Source organism: Trachemys scripta, chromosome 1, assembly GCF_013100865.1.
Source record: "Trachemys scripta elegans isolate TJP31775 chromosome 1, CAS_Tse_1.0, whole genome shotgun sequence".
Classification (NCBI taxonomy): domain Eukaryota; kingdom Metazoa; phylum Chordata; order Testudines; family Emydidae; genus Trachemys; species Trachemys scripta.
Genome location: NC_048298.1, coordinates 104597594 through 104624916, shown reverse-complemented (window position 1 = coordinate 104624916; position 27323 = coordinate 104597594). Strand labels below are relative to the sequence as shown.

Here is a 27323-nt window from a genome sequence, read left to right as displayed (position 1 = left end):
ACCAGGTTTCTTTGCAAAATAAGAAGTCCTTCAACTATTGTACTTGCTTTTATAAATCTCAGATAACACAGAAGTTAAGTCATGTTAGCTACCATGGCTCAACTTCTGTGTTATCTGAGATTTATAAAAGCAAGTACAATAGTTGAAGAACTTTTTATTTTGCAAAGAAACCTCGACCTGAACAACCAGTGAGGAAATACTCATGATCCTCAGTAAATTCATAGTGGTTGAAGGTCTTAACAGGGCTATGTGTGAGGGGGCTGTGCACGGATGGGACAGCAGCTTTAACTGGAGAGACTATTGGGGTTTCAGCCATGAGTAAAGAAAGTGGCAACAGCAGCAATGTGGAAACTGGATGATTCATTGCCAAGCTTTGGCATCAAAGAAGTTGCACCCTGAAATACATGAAGCCCTCAACATTGTTGTTAAAGTAATATAATAAAATCCTGGGCAGTGAACACGTTGTTTTAGTATAATGTGCTGAGATGGGTTCTGACTACATTCCTTTCACAGTAAAGTCAGGTTGTTGTCATGTGGGAAAGTGTTACAACACATCTTTAAATTGCTTGATAAAATGAGAATTTTCCTCTTGGGAAAACAGACCTTGCAGATTACATTTGTAAGGGGGACTTCTTGACTGCATTTGACTGATTTACCTGATGGACATATTTGGCAAATTGAAGTGTTAGGTTCTGTGCATTCAAGCTCGGAATACAGATATACTAGATATGAAAAAGAAAATCAGGGGATTTATAAAAAAAGCTTTCTTTGGAGATGCCGCATAGGAAAGAGAGTTACTGAGATGTTTCCAGACTTAGAGATGTTATCAGACTTTTAATTTTTTTTTAAGAGGAAAAGTGATCAAAATTCTATTGAGACCAAATATTAACTCATTTTTCTGGATTGTATTTCCATTTTGATGAATACTTTCCTGGAGTTGGACATGAATCTCCAAATGGAGTCGAAATCTGATATTGGTAACAGTTGACTCCATTACAACCTTAGGTGTTTCATCTCATTAGAATTGTCCAGTAATCACACTCTGAAGACCAAGTTTTCAAATCCAACAAACCAGGAATTCTGGATTTCTGTTAAAGGGAGAGTACAAAGAAGTCAGTGATAAAGCTATGAAAATACTGTTTCCATTTGCTCCCAGTTATCACTCTAAGGCTGAGTTTTAAGCAGTGATTTCTGTGAAAACTAACCATAGAAATTGTTTAAACTTGGAAACTAGCAGATATTCAACCAAATATTGCACAACTATGCAGTTTGTAATGGGCCCACTCTTCTCACTAAAATCTTAGTGTCTGAACATGCCAAAAATCCGTATAATCAAATTATAGTTTTAAAAACCCAGATTAGATCAGTGTATATAATTAAACTGTAAACATTTAAAGTCACAGAACTGTTCACACTCTTGTCCTGCTTGAATCTAGTGTCAAAGAAAAAAAAAATTGGGTGTGGCAAATCACCAAGTTTTAAGATGGGGCAATGGAGCTGCAGTACCAAAAGCTAGAAAACCACTATGTAAACTACTAGCTATATTCCTTGTCCACCAATTTAATGCTTTGAAACATTGTCCTAAAGTTCAAGAAAAGGGAAGGAGGAGAGGGAAATAGCCTTGCTTTCTGAATTTATGTATCTTATGTATAAGTAGATTTGATCCATTGCTTCAAGGATGGGGGTGAGTTTGAAGCTGGGGAATAATGTGAAGCCAGAGCTCATAATTGAGAGCTAATTCTGAATGCTCTTCCCTGTTCCTTTTCTCAATTCTATAGCAGGTAGGTCTGACTAAGGCATTATGGAATTAGAGGTTGTAAAGGCGTCCAGACAAAATGGTGTCTAGACTTGGCAAAGGGTTGTTCTGTTATTGCTGCAAAAATAATCCTGTATGGAACTTGTTGAGTTTTAAACACTTTACGGGATGTAAGGAAAAATCAAGAACTGCAAATAACACATGGCAAAAGACCTTTAAAGAGAAGATCTTAAGAAAATTGCCAGTCTTGCTACAGCAATACCTTCTGTAATAGGATGTGTTTTTCTAACCTGAAGGCTGAATAGTACAAGAATGCCACAGCTGTATGAGAGAACACTCTGGGAGAAGTGTTCCATTAGAACTAACTGAAGACACCCCCTCCAAAAAAGTCTGACTACACATTTTGAATGTAGTGGAAAATCAGAATATAAACTATTGTGTTCTAGAGAGATTAAAATCAATTGTGTATTTTAAGTAAACAAAGCATTTGTTTGACATGTACTTTTAGTGGCAGTGCTGCAGGCTGCAATATTGTAGACACACTTAAGTATCCCAGAGTTCATGCATGTTGCAGATGTGATGTGGTGCTTTTGGTCTGTGAAGAGGGAGGGAGAGTTTCTTGTAAGATGAACTTTCTGCCCAAAAAGGACACCCCTTTTGCCACACTTGTGAGAGAGAGAAAACAGCTCTCCTTTATCTCTATGCCCCAGGTTCTGTAGTTTTATCTTTCCTGAAGGGACAGAAGTCATAGTGTGAACATTGCTGCATTTCCCTAGGGAAGAGTATTCAACATTTCATCCCTTTAGCATTGTGTATAGGGGTGACAGCAGTGTCTTAACTAGTGCTGTCATATCTTCAGGGGTAATGAAATCTGTATACCCTTTCTTGAAGGTGGGTAGATATACAATAAATTTATATTTGAAATATTTGGCAGCTTGAAGGGAAGCTGAAGAGAGATATGTACTTAGTAAATAAGATGATCTGATAATGTTATCAGCTCTCATGATTTTATCGCAAGACTCATAATATTTGGTGTTTGCCTTAAAGCCCCAGCTGCTGGAACCAAGAGATTGCATGAGAACATCAGTCTTCATTTAAATTAAATTTCTAGCCCACTTGGTTGCAGAGAAAAGCTTGAAAATGTAGAAGCCGTGTGACTTAAATGCTCAAACAGAAGTCAAATAAAAAGGAACTTCAAATGAATTATATTTTTAAATCTCTTTGCTTGAAGGCCACTTGTTATTTTTGGGGTCCAACTAACGATTTTTGAACACGAGTTTGGCCGTAGTGATAATATATAAAAAATTATACATACTTGGTATTTTTCTCCCCACCCTTCATATGTCACTTGTTGTATTAGATTGTAAATTCTCTGAGGCAAGGACTCAGTCTGGAAAAGAAAGAATCATATTCTATATTCCCATACCCTCTTCATGTTTGCTGACAGAATTGGAAAAGCTTTGCTGGCAAGGGATTGATATTAGTTTACTTCGATCTGCAAATTTCAGTAGAAACGGTCTCAAATAAATTGGGATGTAGTTCATAGAAAAAGTTTGATGTAAATTCACAGGATGTGTAAATCTATTGCAGGATTATGAAAAATGTCTACATACTGCTAATATTTTAAGTATGGAAGTGTAATATGTTTTTTAATCTCTGCAGACTTTTTTCACATCATGGCTTAATGTCTCAGTTCAGGCAATAACTTAAACGCAAACTATATTTTTTTCGTTTTGTATCACCGTAAAATGATTCTAAGGGGGAGTAACACTAATAACTTTGTAGTAAGAAGTGTGTACCCAGACCACATAGAATGCATAATTTTAGGCTTCCTCTGTAAATTGATTTGTTATTTGCAATCCTGTGTGATACATGGATTTTGCCAGTTGAGTTGGGTGAAACAGGAAAGGTGTTCTGGTCTGGGTGGTTAAATATTTTGAAAAAAACAGCTGTTAAGATTGAACACAGAAGTTATCTATTCCAAATTACTGGTTGGAATAGGTAATTCATAGCAGCATAGGGTTGCCAGGTGTCCGGTTTTTGACTGGAACTCCCGGTCGAAAAGGGACCCTGGCGGCTCTGGTTGGCACTGCCAACCAGGCCGTTAAAGTCCAGTTGATGGTGCAGCAGGGGCACAGGGCTAAGGCAGGCTCCCTGCCTGCCCTAGTTCCGTGTGGCTCCCGGAAGCGGCTGCCAGGTCCCTGCAGCCCCTAGACACATGGGCGGCCAGGGAGGCTCCGTGTGCTGCCCCCGCCCCGAGGGCCGGCTCTGCAGCTTCATATTGGCCAGGAACAGCAACCAATGGGAGCTGCGGGGGCGGCACCTGTGGGCGCGAGGGCAGCACGTGGAGCCTCCCTGGCCGCCCTTGCATCTAGGAGCTGCAGGGTCCTGGTGGTCACTTCCCAGGAGCTGTGGTAAGCCCCGCCAGGACCCCGCACCCCAAACCCTCTCCTGCACCCCAACCCCCTGCCCCAGCCCAGAGTCCCCTCCCGCACCCAAACTCCTTCCCAGAGCCCGCACCTCCTTCCCCCAACACCTTGTTAATCAACATTTTGGAATCTTATAGTTTTTCATTTAATATTAATATTTTGTGTATAATAGAGAATACTTCTTTTTCTTATGTTCCTTTGTGATATTTCATGTAATAGATTATTTCCTGGAGCTATATCAAGCCATCAGTTTTTTTTTTTAAGCAGACCTCTTTCCTGAGGTCAGTAGAAAGTTCTGCTTAATCAAGAAGGCATGCTGTGGCTCAGTACATTATATATCTTACTATTCTTATTTGTATGTTCCATTTTTGTTATATAAAATTGTAAGTCGTTTGTATACAACTAAAAGAAATCTAATTATAAATCTTGAGAGGTTTGGCACAATACTGATCATAGTCAGAAAAATGTGGGGTTTTTTTGTTTTGTTTTTTTTTACAAAATATGCCTAGTTTAGAGTTTTGTGGTTGGGGGACTAGTCAGGACACCGTGAGGAAAAGGAAAATCTGGGGAGCAGAGGAGAGTGAGGACATGCATGGGGATGGCAGTGGCAGCAGAAGGCTGAGAATAGCTGAATTGGGGTATAGAGTGTGAGACTAGGAGAAGGCATGGTTGGAGTTTGAGGGCTTGTCTACATGAGCAAATTTAGCAACATAATTCTGGTAAATTATACTGCTATAGTTACACCAGTATAACTCCCCACATGGACACTCCCATTCCGGAATAAGAGCGCCTTTGTCTAGTTTACCGTATACCATTTCCAAAGTGACATAAAAGCAAATGATATAATTAGGATGGTAAATTTCCCGGTGTAGACCAGCCCTGACGGGCACAGAGAAGAAAGGTGCAGCAGGAGACCGAGGAGGCGTAGGATTCAGGAGCATATTTAGTGGAGAGGGGGCAATGTGGGAGCAGGAGAAGATGAGGGGAGGGGAAAATTGGGTGTCCATTTACCACAGGGTCCAGAGAAGAGACTGGAGAGGAGAATGTGGGGTGCAAAGGGGAGGCTGAGGTGGTTCAGAGGCACATAAGAGGCAGAAGAAGACTCAATGAGATGGGAAAATGAAAAGGTTCAGGAAGAGACTAATAAGGCTGCAGAGGAAGAGAAGGTAACGGTGGGGAAAATATAAAGGGGGAAAAAGGAGGGAAGTCAGTGGGATAGTGAAGGAAATGGGACAGGGGGAGAGACCAGGGTGGTGATCCAGCAGAGGACCAGAGAGGATAGAATGGCAGCTTCTTCACCCCAGGGGTTAGGAGATGGCCCAGAGTGGAAATTCATACACATGTTTGTGTGGTGACAGGTTTCAGAGTAGTAGCCATGTTAGTCTGTATTAGCAAAAACAACAGGGAGTCCTTGTCAACTGTTGAGAATAGGCCACTTCCACCTTAGCACTGACCCCCCACTTGGTAAGGCAACGCCCATCTTTTCATGTGCTATAATATACATTTTGCTTATTGTATTTTTCACTCCATGCGTCTGATGAAGTGGGTTTTAGCCCACGAAAGGTTATGCCCAAATAAATTGGTTACTCTCTAAGGTGCCACAAGGACTCCATGTTGTTTGTGTTTGTGTGTGTTTCAGGTTAAATTTTGGACCTGAAATGCTCTCACCCTTTGCTTGTGGGAAGCTTCCCCTTAAAAGGGCAAAAAGCAGATGGCAACCTTTTTTTAAAAAATGTATTTGGCTTAAAAATGGTAGGATTTTTTTTTTAATCTCCCACATTTGAGGACCCTAACTCATGACGCTTTTAATGCTGCTTGGCAGTATGGCAGTTACATTATTTTAACAAGTCTGTTCCTTTAGCTGCTTAGTTTTTCCTTTAATTAGGTTCTGTAATACATACAAATATGCAAATAATGTGGACTAAAATAGTCCCCTGAAAATATGTAGTGAAATGGTTCTTCACACACACTTGGGGAAACTGCTGGGAATTTTTATTTATTTATTTATTTATTTTGGCCAAATAATTTTTTCAGAAAAACCATGAAACTTTATAGCCTGTAAAGTCCAAATGTAAGTCTTTATCTGTAAATTATCATACTAACCTACACCATCCTGTAGTTGTTTTAAGCTTTTCTGGTCTCTGCAGTGCTTCTGAGTGCATGTAGACCGTAGGAGTGCTATTTTATAAGCTCCAGTAATACAGTGGCCATTATATGGGTAAGGAGATTCAATGGAGACTATCTTGTCGAAGCAGCTACTTAAGTCTGAAAGGAGAAGTTTTGGCATGCAGCAATATGATTGGTGGCAGCCCTGAAGCTTAAGACCGAAGTGTGTTTCAGTTGCTTGCAGATACTAACATTTACAAGGATGGTAATAGCATTAAAGCTTGGGTGAATGCTACAAAAAATGAGCCGGTAACGGACTGTCGAATAAAAACTGTGTGCTTCGATGTTCTGCAACGTTTGCAAAGATGTCTGCAGCATGTGTGTGTCTTAGTCATGAAAATGTGTTTGCTGGAAGATTCACACCACAAATTACTTATTCAAACCCTCCTCTTAATAAAAGATTTACTCTTACAGCCAGGGAATGGAAACAATACCTTGGATGAAATCCTCGCCCCAGGGAAGCCAATAGCAAAACTCCCATTGACTTCAATGGGCCAGGATTTCACTCCATGTGAATAAGGTGAACAGCCACACAAGTGAATAGTAGAGCTGTTCCAGAATTTTCCTACGGAACGTTTTTCCGTTGGAGAATGCTGTTTCATCAAAATGTTGTGTGGAAATGTTGATTTCATTTCTTTCCCCCTGAGGTTTAAATTTTCTGTTTCAAGCTTTTTGTAATGGAGCATTTCAATTTTTCTGTTTCAGAATGACTCCATTGCAATTCTTTTCTGGGTTTTAATGTATCATATTTTTAAAAAATAGAAACATTTTGTTCCAATTTCAATTGATCTGGAATAATAACCTTTGGAATTTCAGTATTGGGGGCGGGGGGTTCAGAATTGTGGAATTTCCCACGGAACAGAAAATCCATTTCTTGCACAGCTCTAGTGAATATTCTTACTGCAGCTAACGTTTCTTCTGGATTCTTTAAGCTGATTGTCTACATAAAATGTTTGTGCAATAATTTTGATTAACAAAGTCGTGCAAAGAACAGTCAGTTTAAACTATATTGGAAACCAAAAAAAAGGGCTGAATTCATCTGGCAAAAAATAGGAGTTAATTCATCCAGCTCTGAAACGTTAATGGTAATTATCAGGACACTAGTTGTTCAACTGTGTAGGACCCTGGGGGTGGGGAGTATGGAAGGGTTTGGCAAATACCTAGTAATAATACAAAGCCATCTGCACAAACAGGAAAACTGTTACATGTTTGTTCTGCACTGCTCCTGATTTTTACTTCCTGGTAAATCCTTTGGGAACTTTGTCATTTTGAATTAGTTTGTGTTTGCAAAAAAAAAAAAAGTTACTAATTAAACGTAGAACTTGAATTGAATTACCCTGAACTATTCAGAGAAAGAATCTTATGTTTTTTTCAGGAGACAGATGAGCAGAAACGTCACAAAATTGCTGATGAACTTTTGCATACAGAAAGAGCCTACGTCAGCCGACTTGACCTCTTAGACAAGGTGAATTTTGCTTGAAGTGCTTCATTCTTTTACTTACATATACTGCAGTTCATATGAGCTTTATCTGTTTGCAAAAACCACATTAAAGAATTGTGGGTTTTTTGCCTTCTGCTAATCCTCTCAACAAAGCAGTCATTTGCAACCACTACTTCATATATTTTTTTTTGTTTTTAAATAATTTTAATGTTTGCAAAACATACCTGTCCCTGATGGACATAGAAACTGAATCCTTGTGTTTACGTAAACCACAGTGTGAGCAATAGAAGTGCAAGCTTCCATACCAGTGGGAGAGCCTACAAGGAGGAGAGGCTAATTTCACCTCTCTGCTCATTCATTTCTTGGCCTTTGGCTTCCTTGTCGGCAGTTTCAGCAATGTATAGTGGTATGTGTTTGATGTAATCACCTGCGCACTAAGCCACTGAACAATGTCTCTGGTAGAACTTTGGTGTCTGCTGATGTTAGCCAGCTTTCAAACAGTGACCTAGAAGAGAAGCATCCCATCTTAAACCTTTTCTGCTCTATTCTTCCATCACGTGGTCTGCCTAATTCCTATTAAAGTGAATGGAAGTTACTCATATTCTGTGATGGAAAAATTGAGTGCTTGCACTTTTCACAGCTTCAAACTATATTTGTCATTTCTTAAATGTCAATCTGCAGTTCTCTACATCTTTCTTTGAGCCTGCCTACTTTCTCATATATACCCACTATACCTAGATATCTCTGATCATGCATTGCTTTGTCAACTAACCTTGGTCTTCATCTTCATTTCATGTTGATGTTTCCCTGGTCTAGTGCATGGGCTTGTAAATCAAGATCAGGTCTGAAAAGTCCTAATTGCTATATTAAACAGCTAGTAGTTGTCAGACTGCTTAGGCATATAAGTTTAGGTTCTCCTGAATATGAGGGAAATGATTTACATAGCTGTCTTACATGAAAGACAGCTATGTAAATAGACCTTTATTGCAAATAAGAGCATTGTTTTAGGGACACAAGAAATCACAGTAAGATATTCAGATTTACTTTTAGTCTCTTCTGACTGGCATTGTAGAAGTATTTTCACTATCCCAATTTTAGATGCATTTCTGCATTCAAGTTTTTCCAAAATATCAGGCAAAATTCTGAGAAAAGTTTACAGGTAGCACCTATAACTACCAGCATAATGAAAAGAAAGGAGAATGGTGGAGGCTGAGCTTATTTCCCTAAATTTGGTTAAAATAATACTTATGTAATGTTTATAATCCCTTCCATGCCTATGTTTCTATGATTCTGTAGGTGGTGGGTTTTTTTTAATTCTACTGCTGTAGTATCAAAAGGCACAGATTCAGAATCAGAGCCTGTTCTGCTAGATGTCTTAAAACACTTAAAACTCCTCAGTCCTCCAGCAGCACACCTTTTCACTCCTTGCATGTCCTCCACTAACTGATAGGAGGTCCTTTTTAAACCCGGTGTCCTGATTAGTCTGCCTGCCATAATTGATTCTAGTATGTTGAAGGCACAGCCCCTGTCTCCAAAGTGCTCATATTCTAAAAGGACAAGGGGATCCAATGTACAAGCAAAGTGCTCAGGGTGATGGTTGCAAAACGTCATGCTGAGCTCAGTGTGGGGCAACAAGGGAGAATCATGGGGATGAATTAACAAGAGTATGGAAGTAGGAAGGGAAAGGGGATGTTGAGGGAGAGGCAAGGAAAAGAAGATAAGATGGAGGACTGGAAAGGAGGCCAGAGAGAAAGGCCAGTCAGCAGACAGACAGAATGCCTGTAGTCCAAACTGAAAGAAAGCAAAGTATGATGACATCACTTGCACCCAATGTGTTCTGGAAATGTCTTACTCCCCAGGGTTTCACTGCTGCTTTGGCTCCTGGAGGGCACACTGGGGCGGGGAGTTCCACTGATATCTGAAGGAGGTGAGGGGAAGGGGGATGACAATACTTCAGTAATTTTGGATGCTCCCACAATTTAGCTATAAAAGTAAACATCTTGAAATGTGTGGGGGAGGGAGGGGTGTTTGTTTGTCTGCTGTGTACCACTTCAAGATAACAGAAATGCACATTGGCCTGTTAACTTTTAAGTCCTTCTCCTCTATTGCAGGTATTCTATGGCAGACTATTGGAGGAAGCTTACAGGGGTTCATTTCCAGCTGAGGTGGTCAATAAAATATTTTCTAATATTTCATCAATCAATGCCTTCCACAGTAAATTCTTGCTTCCGGAGCTTGAGAAAAGAATGCAAGAATGGTAAGAATTGTTTTGAAAGATATTAAGCCTTTTAATAATGGGTCTGAGCTAGCGTAGAAATTGTTACATGACTGAGACACAGGACACTTTACCATTAAAATGCTCCAAGGAAGTTCTGCTGCTGGGAAAAAGTGTCTGCTGCTTTACTATTCATCAGGGTTTCGTTTAATAGAGGAATTAAGCATGTCCTTAGCTTAAGCACATGGGTTGTTTCAGTGAAGTCAATGGGATTACTCGCATGTGAAACCTTTAGCTGAATGGGAGCGGTAGCCCTTTAAGATTACATGCTACCTGGTGAGTCTATTGCCTGAAATACAGGAATTGGTGCAAATGAATGTTTATACAGTTATTGTGCAAAAACCTGATGATGCATTAATTTTTATCATTGCTTTCTATTCTATAATAAAGTAGAATTCCTTTTATTACATGTTTTAACTTTATCATTTAGTAATTAACACCTGGTTCTGGAGTATTTTTAGGATGGTGTTGTCATGGCATTTTTTCAAGGGAAAGTCGTGTGTAATGAGCATTTTGTACTGTGGATAAGCTTTTTATTTTCCATCTTTAGTGCAAATAACTAGAAGTGTGCCTGTGCTGTGAGAGCACTACACATAGCGGTTGTCAGCACAAACTCAATTTATTTAATCCAATCTAATTCTTCAAAAAAGGTAACATTTCTCTCTGCCTCGAGAAAAGGTGACAACTCGTTAGCAAAAAGAAAGAATTAAAGTTTTCACCAGCAGTACACTGATCTGATTCTATGTCATTTCAGTAAGCTGAGCTCCCACTCTGTTTCACCTGCCATGCAAACTGGGGTTTAATTTGGCAGCTCCCTAGGTTCTATTGCTTCTTGTCACATCCAGACACCCATTTACAAAGTACTCCAAATGCCAAAACTCAGGGGCCTTTTTAGAAGAGTTAAGGAATTCTTGATTCCTGCGACATCCAAGAAAATCCTAAAATACCTGCTTGTCTCAGTCCAGGTAACAGTTGGAGGAAGAAGAGGTGGGAACTGGGATAGAAGAGCCCTAAGGGTTGTGACAGGGTGCACAGGCCTCATCCCTGGATTGGCAGATGAAATATTAATCCTCCTACCAAGGAAGGGTCATAACTGCCTGCAGGCAATGCAGACATGCTTGCAGCGTAGGGCATGCATGCATGCGTGTTTTGTGTGTGTCACGTGCAAGACAGGAAATAAGAAGCAGGGCCTGTTGCCGAAGGGGAGATGAGGGGCTGTGAAACTCCTGGCCGGGGGGTGGGGGGGAGGTCTGCACAGCAGATTACAGAAGAGCTGTTGTCTGGGAAAGAACCACAGTGGGAATGACATCACTCACTGCCCAGTGGGAGCTGGGCAGAGCCCCCAGAGTAAAGTTAGCGGGAAACACTGATAACAAGGGCTACTTGGGAACCCTGATCTGGGGGCAAGTGGTTGAACAGACTTGGTTTATTAACAAACCTGAGAAGATTCTAGTTTCAAACACCAGTTGTATGGCATGAATTCCTCCAGGGGCACATGAGGAGATAAACTGAGGCACAGAGCACCAGGTGTCCAGGCAGCGTAAGCTCCCACAGGGTTCAAAATAAAATGGTGGTTACCATGCACCAACACAGAGAGAACTAAACATTTTCTATAAAGCAAGGCAATATCATAATTAGATAACACCTAAACAGCATAAAATAAAGTAATGCTTAACAATGCTTAATTTAATTTAATTTAAAATTTAATTTAAAACATTAAGCTCGCATTCCTTACTCCATTATAATAAAGTATTTAATATTGTATATGAGAAATTCATTTTTTTGTATTCATGAAATAAAAAAAAAATGTGAACCCAAATATTAAATTGTTCAATTTGGGGGGAGAGGGAAGTATGATTTACTTCAGTAATGCTTTAAAATCTATTGTATACATAAACTACATTCTGCCTTAGAGAAAGTACAGTCTATCTCCTATACTTTGTGCTGTGCGTCATATTAGTAAAATACTGTGACAGCATCCCGGAGCACAACCTGGAACTGTGGGACCACTGTTCCCCCTTAATTCTCCAACCTGGGCTGTCTCTCACAAGGCTATGCCAGTGACAAACAGCAAACCCCTCCAGGCACTGGGATCACTTAGCCATCAGTATATGGAGCCCCACACCCAGCAAAATTGCACGAATGCTCCCAGAGCCACTCATGAATAAGACTATGATTTAGTCACGGGTATTTTTAGTTAGTCACGTACAGGTCAGGAGCAATAAACAAAAAGTCACGGCCAGTGACCTGCCCATGACTTGTACTAAAAATAACCCTAACTAAATATTAGGTGCTGAGGAATGGGGGGGCGCTCCAGCTGCTGCTGCTGGGGGGAAGGTGCTCTGGTGGTTGCCGCTCCTCTGGGCGGGGGAGCGGCCTGAGTGGCCCCTGCTACCGTTGCTGCTTCTCCGGGACGGGGAGCAGCCTGGGGCCTCCCTGCTGCTGCTCCGGGCGGGGGTGGGGACGGCCTGGGGCCCTGCTGCTGCTCCAAGGCAGTGCCCAGGACCCATTGCCTGGGGACGCCAGAGCAGCGGCTGGTGAAGCTGGCCCCGGGACCGCCCCAGCGGCTGCAGCTGCGGAAGTCACGGAGGTCCCGAAAAGTCATGGAATCCGTGACTTCTGTGATCTCCATGAAAGACTCTCAGCCTTACCCATGAATAATACAGAGAGGCACCAGTCAATTACCCCAGCCTTGCATGCCATAAATATACCATCTTACATGTTCAAGACTCCCTTTGACAGTGCAAGCTCATTAATTAGTTCACCACTCTGTCAAAGGAAAGTGAACCTGCACCAGACTTTGTAATCTGAGCTGAGATTCCCAAGCACTTCAACCAAAAACACGCTGTTTTAGGTAAAATATAAAACGGATTTATTCATTACAGAAAGACAGATTTTTTTGAGGTGATTACAAGTAGCCGGCATACAGATCAAAATTGGTTACATAAGAAATGAAAATAAAATTTAGACTGCGTTTCTATGTTTAAGAGACTAAGCAAGATTTAAATCAGTCTCTCACCCTACAGGCAGCTCACAGTTCTGAATACACAGGCTGGATTCCCTTCCCAGCCTGGGACCAATCTCCCCAGTTCAAAGTCTTTGTCTTCCAGACAGTCTTCCAGGTGTTGAGACGGGGGAGGAGAGAGGCCAGGTGGTGATGTCACTGTCCCTCTATTATACTTTCTTCCAGCTGCTAGAAAGATCCTTGCTGTGACGTGGGGGTTAGGTCGCCACCATTGTGTATGTGCTCTCTAAGGATGCTCTAAGAGAATGGATTCTTCTTGATGGGCCATCAATGCCAGTCTGGCCAGTGATAGTTGCTCCATTGTTGCCACTGACCAGCTAGCTGTGAGCGTTCCCCACTCACCACATATTTCAGTACCAAAAAATACAGCAATACTTCATAACTTCACATGCAGTGATAGTACATACAATCCAACAGGATAGCAATGTTCAGCAGATCAAGACTTTTTAAATACTTCACAAGGCATATTTGGTACAAAACATATAATCATATCACAGTGGTGAATATATGGGTTCCAGGGTGCTATTTTGAGGTATAGAATGTCAAAAATACTAAATTGCATTTTCTGGAGCATGTAAAAGCAGCATACATTAGCAATGTAAATGCTCAGATTCTTTTTTTAAGTAAAAAGTGCCTCTCTAAATCAACTTTTAATATTAGTGTTAAACTCATAAATTGCATTTTAAGAAGAACACACCATCCTGTATTATCTGGATGCAATCTTCATCTGTGATTGGTGTATCTTGGATACCTTGGAAATTGCTTAACTACCTTTCATAGGTCATATTGTGCACATATTTGAAGGAAGGAGGTTGCCTAGGAGAAATGTTTGATATTTCTGAAAGAGAAATCTGATAGATTTTTGTTTTCCACCCGTCTCTGGGATCTGCTCTCTTTCATCATGTTCTCTAACATTTAAAAAAAAATGTTACCATTCGTTTTCCGTAGCATTTCCATTATCACCTGGTAACTCCATATACGATTGTGGTATTGTCTTTGGCTTTCTATACAAATTTCTGGATAATGTCTTCTGACTGTCACTCCACAGTTGTTGTTTTTTTTCCCCCCCCAGCAGTTAGGATTATAAAAGTCCAGATCTTAAATCTGTGAGTCCAGAACATAAGCAATACTCCTAACTTTGCTGTGTTTTGGTATGGCAGAAGTGATCTAAAGTGGAACTTTCACATCCGACACCTTGATGTGTTATGCCACTCTTAGATAAGCTGTCAATTATCAGACCACAGAACCATCATATAAAGTTTTGCTTGATCTGAGCTGATCTCATGGGTGAGCACTCCAAGGGTATATCTTCACTGCAGTTAGCCCAGGCTGTAGTTTCTGTATACATAGGCAAATCTGTAACCTTGGCTTGAGGATATTTTAAATCCAGGCTAGCAGGCACAGCTGAGGATATAGCTTGAGGTCGAGTTTCATTGAAGCCTGCTCTGGCAACCTGCCTGCTTTGCAGTGAGAATGCAGGCTAATCAAGCCCAGGTTCTGTTAGGCCTCCAGTGCTAACCCACAATTCTATCTAGGCTCTGATGTCTTGTCTACCTCCTTCTGCACTGAAGTCACCTACACTGGCTCAGTACTTTAACCCCACATTTTCTCACTCCATTTTTGCTGTGCTTCCAAAGAATTTGAGCAGAGATCCAGCCCATGAACATGTGCTAAGAATCACTTTGTGGCTTGCAGACTAAATTCCTTAATGATAATCTCATTAGAAGTTCTTGATGCCAAATGCTGTTTGCTTATGTGTACAGAACAGTCCGCATTAATAATGAGGAGCTCCGCTTGGAAGTTACTTAGATAAGGTGTTCTTATGTCACTGACACAGACAGCAGCTCCATGCTAAGCGAGAGAGAGCACTCTGGAAATGAATTCATGGAACAGCCCAGGTTAATTCATCCTAAGAACCATGGGATATCCCACCAGAAATCCCATCCCAGTACATTGGCTAGTGCAGCACCACAGGGGATACTGTTGCACAAGTAGGACTTTGCAATAGGGATGCACCAGCCTAGGTTAGTCTGGGCTAACTCTGCAGTGAAGACATGTACCCTAAATGGCACCAGACTAGAATTATAAGATCTACAAGACTTTGCTGAGTTGCGTTTGGTGGATTAATTTAGATTGTTTTGAACAAAAGGCAGTGAGAACCTGTTTATATTACAGCAGGCATTTAATCATGAGTAAATGGTGTTCCAGCTGGTCATGACGTCTTGAGACTAGGGCTGTTGATTAATCACAGTTAACTCACATGATTAACTCAAAAAAATTAATTGCAATTAATCGCACTTATAACAATAGAATGCCAATTGAAATTTAATGAATCTTTTTGGATGTTTTTCTACATTTTCAAATATATTGATTTATATTACAACACAGAATACAAAGTGTACAGTGCTCACTTTATATTATTTTTATTACAAATGTTTGCACTGTAAAAATGATAAAAGAAATGGTATTTTTCAATTCACCTCATATAAACACTGTAGTGCAATCTCTTTATTGTGAAAGTGTAATTTACAAATGTAGATTTTTTTTGTTACATTACTGCACTCAAAAACAAAACAATGTAAAACACTAGAGCCTACAAGTCCACTCAGTCCTCCTACTTCAGCCAATCGCTAAGACAAACAAGTTTGTTTACATTTATGAGAGATAATGCGGCCTGCTTCTTATTTACAACGTCACCTGAAAGTGAGAACAAGCAGTCGCATGGCACTTTTGTAGTTGGCATTGCAAGGTATTTACGTGCCAGATATGCTAAACATTTGTATGCCCCTTCATGCTTTGGCCACCATTCCAGTGGACATGCTTCCATACTGATGATGCACGTTTAAAAAAAAAAAGAAAAAGCGTTAATTAAATTTTGTGACTGAACTCCTTGGGGGGAGAATAGTATGTCTCCTGTTCTGTTTTATCCACATTCTGCCATATATTTCATGTTATAGCAATCTCAGATGATGACCTAGCACGTGTTCATTTTAAGACCACTTTCACAGCAGATTTGACAAAACGCAAAGAAGGTACCAATGTGAGATTTCTAAAAATAGCTACAGTATTCGACCCAAGGTTTAAGCATCTGAAGTGCCATCCAAAATCTGAGCGGGACGAGATGTGGAGCATGCTTTCAGAAGTCTTAAAAGAGCAACACTCAGATGCAGAAACTACAGAACCTGAACTACCAAAAAAGAATATCAACCTTCTGCTGGTGGCATCTGACTCAAATGATGAAAGTGAACATGCGACGGTCCACTCTGCTTTGGATCATTGTTGAGCAGAATCTGTCATCCACATGGATGCATGTCCTCTGGAATGGTGGTTGAAGATGAAGGGACATATGAATCTTTGGTGCATCTGGCCCATAAATATCTTGCGACGCCGGCTACAACAGTGCCATGCGAACGCCTGTGCTCACTTTCAGGTGACATTGTAAACAAGAAGCGGGCAGCATTATCTCCTGCAAATTGTAACTAAACTTGTTTGTCTAAGTGATTGGCTGAAGTAGGACTGAGTGGACTTGTACGCTCTAAAGTTTTACATTGTTTTATTTTTGGATGCAGGTTTTTTTTGTACATAATTCTACATTTGCCTCTGCCTCCGTGCTGCATATTCTTCCAGAGTGCTTTGGGCTGTGCCTTATGGATAAACCCTTGCATTTTCCGTTTTAAACGGATTTTTACCACACACACACACACACACACACAAATCCTGGGTTTTACAAGAAGTATTATTCATTTTTTCCAATTTTCACACCTACTTTTATATATTCAAGTATATAAAAAAATAACTTGTTTTATTAGGAAAATACAATACATTGCATGAGATATAGATATTACAATAATACATTAGTCTGTGTTTATATGCCAAGCTGCCTGTTGAAGTAAGGCTATGTATTAGTCTAGAAGATGCACACAATAAACAAACGGGCATGCATGCAAGCTCTGAAGTGTGTGCACATCTGAACATACTGATGAATCCCACGCCCACCACGTACACATTTCAGGCTATTAGCAGATAATGGTTTGACACACTAAAATGGGAAGAAAATGAAAATCTGTATCAGAATACATTTCAGAACACAAGGGAAGTATTCACAAATTTTTAAAAAATAAAAACAGGAGAAAAAGATGAAGTTGAGTGTATGTGCTGCTAATGGTGTGGTCCAATTATTAAATTTAAATATAGGCTAATAGTTCTAAGTCTACAATAATAGTAAACTTTATTCAAATGAAAAGTTTTATTTGGGGGTTAGAGATGTATTGTTTTTTTTAAACTCAGAGGTGGCATTGTGTTTTGAGTTCTGTTTTAGTTCTGCAGCAAACCACATTGAATTCTATTCATCAAAGCATTAATCTGCTGAATACTTCCCCCTGTTCTTCCATCCACCAACGCCCCTCCCCCCCAATATTTACCCAGAAAAATTAATACTTTTTTCCACCGATTTTCACCTCTTTTGTGGCTGTAATAAACACCAATAAATTCCTGCGAAACATTAAATAAAATAAAAACTGAAAACGAGGGGCCCTACTTATGGAGGGGTTCTGAAGTCATAGTAGACTTTTATTCTTGCCAAGACTCAATGTGCTAGACTTTTTTTTGGACGTATCTGATATGGCCTAGTGCCCAAGCTTGTAAAAATTGGACACCTTCAGGTCTGGCATTAGAGACAACCTTCAAAATTTAGTTTCTCTCGAGGGAAAGTGAAATCAGACTACCTTTGATGAGCTAACAGCTATAGATAAGTAGCCCATTTCATTTGTAGGCTATTTCTTGTTTGGCTGGCTCATAAAACTATTGGAACCTTGTTGCAAACTCTGTATGTTTGTGAAAAGGTCAGCGCAAAGTGATTTTTCAAATTTTGAAAAGCAGCTAAAGCTATTTGTTTATTGTGGACATAAAGCAACACTATAGTCTTTACCACTTTAAGCTTCTAAGTGACTTAATATTTTTTCAAAGTATGGAATTTATCATAATAGAACTTAAAACTATCTGATTTTTTTTTTAAATAATTTATAGCAATACTGGAATCTTCTCAGTTTTGCATTAATTGGCCTCCTGAGTTTTCAGCTCCAGCTGAGAAGTGCAGTGTTATATCACTTATAATGGCAGCCCAGAGAAATGCCATTCACTAAATGGAAATAATGAAAGAAGAATTAACATTTTATGTAGTGCTTTATTCCTTACTTGTAGCCTTTATACATGATCAAGATCAAGGGCACAAAGATTGTTTTCACTTTTGCGGGTCTCCTTTGATGGTCAGACTGGGATCCTTTGTGTAGAGGTATTGAACTGGAGGATTCATTAATTTAGATTTTGAAATAGTATTTTCCCCTCATTTTGTCTACTAGTTAATACCTTGTCGGCTTTTACTTATTTGCTGTGAAGTTGAGACTCAATCCTCTTGCTCTACAGGGCTGCAACCCCCAGAATTGGAGATATTCTGCAGAAGTTAGCTCCTTTCCTCAAGATGTATGGAGAGTATGTGAAAAACTTTGATAATGCAATGGAACTGGTGAAAATGTGGACTGAGCGGTCTCCTCTATTCAAATCCATCATTCAGGACATTCAGGTAATGGAGGAGACTATTTATTGAAAAGCTACAAAATAGTGTGTATGTGTCATTTTCTATATTTCTGAAAGACAGTGTTAAATAATTAAATATCCAGTACCTTTGAAAGACAAGGTAGGTAGGGTAATATCTTTTATTGGACCAACTTCTGTTGGTGGAAGGAACAAACTTTCAAGCTACAGAGCTCTTCCTCAGGTCTGGAGAAGATAACCAGTGTCTGAGCTAAATACAAGGTGGGACAAGTCTAAGGGGTACACACACACTGTAGGAGACAACTTCCCACTTCATTTTAAGTAAAGGGTGAGCAGGCAGCAGGGTGTGTTACAAATTGTTGTAATGAGCCATAAAACCGATCTCTGTGTTAAGTCCATGATTTTTAGTGTCCAACAGAGTTATGAATTTACGTTCCCAGGCTTGTCTTTTGAAGGAGTTGTGTAGGTTTCCTATGGATATGTCTATACTACCCGCCAGATCGGTGGGCAGCGATCGATCCAGCGGGGGTCGATTTATCTCATCTAGTCTAGATGTGATAAATTAACCCCCGAGCGCTCTCCCCTCGACTCCTGTTCTCCACCGGTGTCAGAGGCGCAGGCGGAGTCGACGGGGGAAGCGGCAGTAGTTGACTCACCAAGAAGACACTGCGGTGAGTAGATCTAAATATGTCAAATTTTGTTACGTTATTCACATAGCTGAAGTTGCGTAACTTAGATCAATCCACCCCTCTAGTGTAGACCAAGCCTCAGAGGATGAGCACTGAGAAGTCAGATATGGAGTGATTGCTTTGTGAAAAATATACACCTATGAGTGATAAGTTGTTTTTTGTCTTTTATCGTTTTTCTATGTGAGTTCATTCGAGAGTGTAGTGATTGTCTGGTTTCACCCTTGTTGTTGTTGGGGTCTTTGTTGCACTGGATGAAGCATACCACATGTTGCAATGGGTATGTGTAGGACTCGTGGATCTTGAAAGGTGTGTTGTGGGAGGTATTGATCATTGTAGCAGTGGAGTTATGTCTGCAGGTTTTGCATCTGTTGTTCTGACAGGGTCTGGTGCTGCTTTGAATTGATGTTTCCTGGTCTGTGGGAAGCTTGCTTCTGATGATGTGCTTGGATAGGCTGGGGGATTGTTTGAAGCCCAGAAGAGGGGGTTGGGAAAGAATTCTTTCAGGATGTGGTTCCCATCAAGTATGCACTGTAATTGTTTGATACCGCTTATGGGTTCCAGTGTGGGGTGTTAGGTGACAAATAGGGCTATGCAGTCAGTGGGGTTTTTCCTAATGAAGCAGATTCTCATGTGGTATTTGGGTGGCCCGTTCCATAACACAATCTATTTTTCTGGTCCCTTAAAAGTAAGTCAGGGTTCCATTTTGTCCATTTAATTTTTGTCCTATTTTTTCTTTTCCTTTTTTCCCCCCCACATCCTTCCTCTCCAGTGAAACACATCATCAATCAAAGCATAAATGTTAAAACACATGAGGACCAACGAATTTGCTTTATGTCGGTCATAGATACTAAAAAGTAAATAACACTTTTTTTACAATTACATATTTGTTCATCTCTAAATTCCTAACCTGTCGTGCATGACTGCAGTTTTCCAAAACACCTGAGTTAGGAAGTATGTTTACAATCCTAAATATTGAGTAACTGAAGGTTGAAGGAGCAGTCAGTCATGTGAATGTATCTCTTTGGAAAAGTCTGTAACTTCACCTCTCCAGGGCCTCTTCTTGATTTTTCTGTTAATTAGTATGGATATCATTTCCAACCTACAGATCTACCAACTAGAAGTTTAGGAAAGGAATAAGACATTCCTGCAATGTGATGCAATTTAAGCAGAATGTGTGGTCCTCAGTAAGGGATTTCTTTTGTGTGCTTTAGTCTAATCTACAGCTTACTTCTTTCTAAGGAAATGGAAGTAAACAGACATCATTTTTCTCAAAATAGCTACCCTTGTTTTTACATCATGGATAACGATGTATTGAAAGAAGGCATTTGTCATACATGTGTGCCATATTAGAGTCCAGAATAAAATGCCTTGCTCTTATGACTTGTCATGGTAAATTATGTTTGTCCCTTATTAAATGAATTAGATGTTTAAGATCAGTTATTACAGATATTATTTGAAAAATTAAGTTCAAATGCAATGTCATTTGTGGTCCTATTTATGAAATTCTTTCTGCTGGATACAAAGAAAATAAATACAGTGATTCTCCCTGCTTTACAGTAATTAACTTTACTTGCTTTTAAAGTCATTGGAAAGGATTTTAATTATTTGATTATGATGAAAAAACTAACTCACTTTCCTGCAATCAGGAGTTCTTATGTTAAAATCCCATGTTTTTGTAGTCCTTTTTTATGAAGATACAGTAGTCTTGGATTTAGGTCAGTCACAGCTTTATATTGTGTTATGACATACTAAGTTATGGAAAAATATTGTCTGAACTGTGGTATCTAAATATATTTACATTTTCCTAGACACAAAAAGTCTGTGGGAGTTTGACATTGCAACATCATATGCTAGAACCAGTACAACGCATTCCACGCTATGAGATGCTACTAAAGGACTACCTAAGGAAACTGCCTCAAGATTCCCCAGACTGGAAGGATGCTGAAAGTAAATATTTCATGGATTGTGTGATAAATTAATATAGCAATAAGAAAACAGTAATAAAAGGACTCTATAAATTAAAGCTATCCCAGTAAAAATGAGGTAAAGAAACGCAGTTGCAGGGAAAATGTTAGTGTAGAGTTGTAAGATTCTCTGAAAAATGATCCATTGTTTATTTTGATTTCTAGGCTAGCACTAGAGCAGTGAAACTTACAATTTGTCCGTCCTGACATGGAGCACAAAAATTCTACTTTTGTTTCACATGATTTTGCACCCTTTTCTGAAACTACGCCACATGCACGATTCTTAGGAGAAGGGTAGTCTGGCATTTAAGCACACTTTTGTGTGGCTTTTTATATAGAAATGGTCTTTTGCTGGAAAAAAAACCTTGAGAATGGGATCCATATTTTGTTTATTTAAAATACACGTTTCAGCAATTTGTTTGTGAAAATAGATTCCATTTTCAAGTTTTATCATTTTTCATGTATCAATTATGCAAGAACAGATCATATTTTTTCTTATTATTCAGAATTATTTATCAAATTGCTCCAGGCCAAGAATTATTTGCAGAAGCTGTTTCTTAAAAATATTTGAAATTGGAACTGTTTTAGTTGGATCTGTTGGTCACACTTTGTTTCTGCTCTCTGATTGGAGGAGCCATGATTCTTAGAATCATATTTTGGGTACAAGTACTCAAGTTCGTGAATTTTGAAATTCACTCCACAAACACCCTACAATAATTAAAACTGGCAAGGATTCCTGCTAAGCTTTTCCAGCATCTAATCTGTTAGCTCTAACTTTGATTGTATTTTACATTCAATTAAGGCAAAAGTGTCCGGCTGGACTAAACACTTGTAGCTTACCTTATTGACAATTTTGGGGCTTGAGAAGGCTGACGTTCATATGAAATTTACAAGTATGCCATTAGACCTAGTAGTCTGTGTACTGTAGTAAATAACAATGTATTTAAATTTGTTTTTCATTTTCGGTGCCATCTAGAATCCCTGGAAATTATATCCACAGCAGCCAGTCACTCCAATAGTGCTATACGTAAAATGGTAAGTGGTTTTTATGGGGTTTTCCCTTTCTTAATCCTCTATTCATAGTCTTGTGTTTTAAGTAGCATGTACAGCTAGGAAACTCTCTGAATTTTACCAGATACTTGAAATGCAGATTTTTCAAACAGTTGAACTTGCAAACTTTCGTTTTTTTGCTCCAAAATGCTGCTATTTATATTGTCCTTTTTACTATCTGAAATGCTTGATAAAATATGATATTGTAACTAAAACTCGGGAGTGGGAATTGGGATTCTTCTTCGAGTGATTGTTCACGTCCATTACACATTAGGTGTACGCGCGCCGCGTGCACGGACGTCGGAAACTTTTTCCCTTAGCGGCTCCCGTTGGGCCGGCAGGGCCCCCTCCTTCCCGCCAGAGCGGCGCCCCGCTCCAGGGTATATATATCCCTGCCGACCCGACCCCTCCAGTTCCTTCTTACCGTCCGTGGCGGCGTTGGAACAACTCTGTCTCTCGTCTGAGAGTGTCCCTTAGCAATAGTCATTAGTGTTATCTAGCAGTTATCAGTTAGTTTGTAGTAATGTTGAGCAGTAGTTAACAGCTCATTAGGGTACTTAAAGTTCCTGCCGTGGTTGTTTGTTCAGCCCCGGCACCGGCCCTGGGCGGCGGGGTATGCCACACGCCCAAGGCTTCAAGGCTTGTGCCACGTGCCGCAGGCCTATGCCATTGAGCGACCCCCACGCCTCGTGTCTCCGTTGCCTGGGGGAGGCTCACCAGAAAGAGCGCTGCAAAATCTGCAAGGCCTTTAAGCCCAGAACTAAAAAAGAGAGGGACTTTCGCCTTAAGCAGCTGCTCATGGAGCCATCCACTTCAACGGCACCGTCTGCCTCCGTGCGGAGTGCCCCGGCATCGGTGCGGGAACCGGCGCCGGCGGGTCACCCGAAGCCCGCGGCACCGACCCAGCGGGGAAATGCACGACGCTGATCGTCTTCGCCGGCGAAAGCGAAGGGCCAACCTAAGGCCCGAGGACGCTCCCCGCACAAGAGGGCGGCACCGGTAAAGACCTCGAGTGCCCCTAAGGCCGATACGGTCCCAACACGGGCCCTGGTAGTGGCTCCGGCGCCGAAAGGCCCGTCGAGCCCCGGGATGGGCGCGTCGAGTGAGGATGAAGGGCTGGAGGAGCTCGTGGAACAGCCCTCCACTCCGGACATGTTTGAGGCAGCTAAGGACCTCATTGCTTTGTCCGTCGAGGCCCCGGCATGCGCTGAGGGCGCTCCGCCGATGCTGCCGCGCAGAGGCAAGCCGGCGATGGTGCGCCCATCACGGTCGCCGTCTCGGCACCGTTCCAGGAACCGGTCCCGGTCGAGCTCCACCTCGGTGGACTCCCGGTTGCCCTCGGCGCAGGAAGCACCGCAGCAGTCGGGCTTCAACAAGCGGTCGGCACCGACTCAGCAACCGAGCACGAGTCGGCACCGCGAAGCGTCGGCGGTTCGTTACCCGATGCCGACCAGCCGTAGCCGTTCCTGGTCCCGCAATCACTGGTACCGTTCCAGGTCCAGGTCGGCGAGGCGCTATTCCAGGTCCTGGTCGCGGAGGCACTACTCCCCAAAACCGGACCGGCACCATCCTACGGCTCCACGGTGGCCTTCCAGGTCACCGTCGGTGGTCTCGGGGACTGACTCAGACCGGTATGGCGGGTATGCCCATAGGTCACAGGCCAGCAGGGACTACGGTCAGTCCCAATGGGGCCAACCGAGCCAATGGCCATTCTGGACACCCTGGGCCTACCACCAGCAAGGGCCCCCATCAAGGGCCTCGAGATCCGGGCCATCCGGGTACCGATCCCGCTCCCCGCGGCACCGCCCGCCATCGTATAGGGAGGCAACAGTCTCTAGACCACCGGAGCGGGAAGGAGTGGACTCGGCACCGAGTACGGTGCCGTCCCAATCCCACGGTGCAGGTCAGGCCGCAGAGGAACAACTGGCTGATGCCGGATTGCAGGATAATGAGGATGGGCAGAAGGCCCCGACCTCTTCCTCCTCGCCAGACGAGGCGGTAGCGGGCACACTGGTGTCCGGCCCTCCCCCGATTGACCATCGGACACACCAAGACCTGCTTCGCCGGGTAGCCCTCAATCTGGGCTTGCAAGCGGAGGAGACTGTAGAGCAGGACGACCCTATGGTCGATATCCTGAGCCCAGAGGGCCCTTCCAGAGTCGCTCTCCCAATTATACGGACAGTACAGTCCAACTATAAGACGGTGTGGCAAACACCGGCCTCCAGTGCGCCAACTGCAAAAGGCGTGGAGAGGAAATACTTCGCCCCATCTAGAGGGTTTGACTTCCTCCTTCTACACCCGTCCCCCTGTTCGCTGGTGGTCTCGGCGGTCAACGAAAAAGAGCGGCATGGCCAGCAAGCTCCTGCCCCCAAGGGCAAGGAAGCTAAGAGATTGGACTTATTCGGGAGGAAAGTCTATTCATCTGGGGGCCTTCAACTGAGGATCGCCAATCAGCAGGCGATTCTAAACAGGCACAATTTTAACTCTTGGGCCTCAGTTGCCAAGTTTAAGGACTCCCTCCCACCTGACGCGCATCAGGAGTTCACGGCCCTGGTGGATGAGGGAATGGCAGTGGCCAAGACCTCATTGCAGGCCGCCCTAGACTCAGCCGACACTGCTGCTAGAACAATTGCGTCGGGAGTCGTGATGAGGCATTCGGCGTGGTTGCAGGCTTCAGGTCTCCCGCCAGAGGTGCAGACCACGCTGCAGGACCTCCCGTTTGAAGGTTCGGGCTTGTTTTCCGACCAGACGGACGCCAGGCTACATAGCCTTAAGGACTCACGAGCGACCCTTAAGTCGTTGGGTATGCACACTCCGGTAACGCAGCGTAAGACCTTTAAACCCCAGCCACCGCAAAGGCAATACCACCCTCGCCCCCGACACGAGCCGTACCGCCGTCGAGGCAGGGATAACAGGCGGAGACGTAACAATACGCCTAACCAGGACCAGAGTCACGGCCAGGGCAAGCCACAGCCAGGGAATAAACCAGGCTTTTGAAGCTACGCTCGAGGACAGCGTACCATATTCCATACCGGATCCTCCTCTGTTTTTCAAAGACCGCCTGTCCCATTTCTACCAGGCATGGTCGCGCATAACATCGGACCGATGGGTCCTGCGCACAGTGAAGGCGGGCTATACCCTCCAGTTTTCCTCGCCCCCCTCCCTGCCATCCCCCTTCCCCGTCCCTCTTCAGGGACCCTTTTCACGAGCAACTTCTCACGCAGGAGGTTCAGACCCTTCTCGCTGCTGGAGCAGTAGAAGAGGTCCCAACAGACCTGAGGGGAAAAGGATTCTACTCCAGATACTTCCTGATCCCCAAGGCAAAAGGAGGCCTCCGTCCTATTTTGGACCTGCGCGATCTAAACAAGTTTCTGATCAAAGCTCGCTTCCGTATGGTCTCCCTGGGAACTATTATCCCATCCCTGGATCCGGGGGATTGGTATGCTGCCCTTGATATGAAAGATGCCTATTTTCACATTGCAATCAATCCGGCTCACAGGTGATTCCTGCGCTTCGTTGTCAACCAGCGCCATTTCCAATTTACGGTCCTGCCCTTCGGCCTGGCGTCAGCACCACGAGTGTTTACGAAATGCATGTCCGTGGTAGCAGCCTTCCTTCGAAAGAGAAGGATGCGTGTGTTCCCGTACCTGGACGATTGGCTACTCGCGGGCAGATCGGAGGCCGAGGTCCGATCTCACGTGACGCTGGCCTTGCAGACGTTCGACAAGCTCGGCCTCTGGGTCAATGTGCCCAAGTCCACGTTAGTCCCCACACAGAGGCTGGACTTCATAGGTGCAACCCTGGACTCGGTAACCGCGCAAGCGAGCCTACCAGAGCACGGTTCATGTCAATTCACAGAGCCGTAAGCTCAGTCCAAAAGTTCCCCACGACAACGGCAAGGGAGCCTGAGATATGCCTTCCCTCTGTTCCCGCTCATACACAAGGTTCTCCACAAGACCCGCAGGGACAGGGCGACGATCATACTTATCGCCCCGGCCTGGCCACGCCAGCATTGGTTCACGTCCCTGCTGGAACTGTCCATAGCCGATCCAATCACCCTCCCCCTCCATCGCGACCTAGTCACGCAAGACAAAGGTCTCCTACTCCACCCGAACCTGTCTTCACTACATCTCACGGCGTGGTATCTCTCTGGCTGAATGATGCAGAACACAGGTGCTCTCACCAAGTTCAGCAAATCCTCCTTAATAGTAGGAAGCCCTCTACAAGAGCGACCTACCTGGCAAAATGGAAAAGGTTCTCCCACTGGTGTGAGCCTCAACACATATAGCCTTTACAAGCCTCAGTTCCGTCGATCTTGGACTACCTACTGCACCTCAAGAATCAAGGGCTTGCGCCCGCCTCAATTAGAGTTCACTTAGCCGCTATTTCGGCTTTCCATCCGGGAGAGTTGGGAGTGTCAGTGTTCTCCAACCCCACAGTGGCCTGATTCCTCAAGGGGCTGGAAAGGGTGTTTCCCTACTCGCGCCCGCCTGTCCCGGCGTGGAGTCTGAACCTAGTCCTAACAAGACTCATGAGTCCTCCCTTTGAGCCCCTAGCCACTTGCTCCCTTACGCACCTCTCGTGGAAGGTGGCGTTTCTCGTGGCCATCACGTCGGCCAGAAGGGTATCGGAATTGAGGGCCCTCTCTTCGGAACCACCCTATACAGTGTTCCATAAGGATAAGGTGCAACTGAGGCCGCACCCTAAATTCCTCCCAAAGGTGGTATCACAGTTTCACATGGGGCAGGACATTTGCCTACCGGTGTTTTTTCCTAAACCCCATACGGACCCTCACCACCGCAGCCTACATGCCCTGGATGTCTGAAGGGCGTTGGCATTTTACCTGGAACGGACCAGGTCGTTCCGCAGAACACCCCAGCTGTTCATTGCTATTGCGGAACGTATGAAAGGCTTGCCTATCTCGACACAGCGCTTGTCGGCATGGATTGTGCATTGTATACGCACTTGTTATGAGCTC

General features: G+C 42.9%; 1 protein-coding gene across 7 annotated transcripts in view; it reads left to right on the top strand.

Annotated features, from left to right (window-relative positions):
- The window catches only part of FGD4 (FYVE, RhoGEF and PH domain containing 4), a 206249-nt gene that overhangs the window by 160831 nt on the left and 18095 nt on the right, over window positions 1-27323 (top strand). For 6 of the 7 annotated variants that reach the window (XM_034780008.1, XM_034780025.1, XM_034780032.1 and 3 more), the window contains exons 5-9: window positions 7727-7816; window positions 9904-10049; window positions 18514-18670; window positions 21140-21278; window positions 22272-22330. In XM_034780008.1, the coding sequence (XP_034635899.1) occupies window positions 7727-7816; window positions 9904-10049; window positions 18514-18670; window positions 21140-21278; window positions 22272-22330 (591 nt within the window). Of the gene's footprint in view, window positions 1-7726; window positions 7817-9903; window positions 10050-18513; window positions 18671-20106; window positions 20186-21139; window positions 21279-22271; window positions 22331-27323 lie in introns of those variants that run through there. The other variant, XM_034780053.1, reaches the window with a different exon arrangement.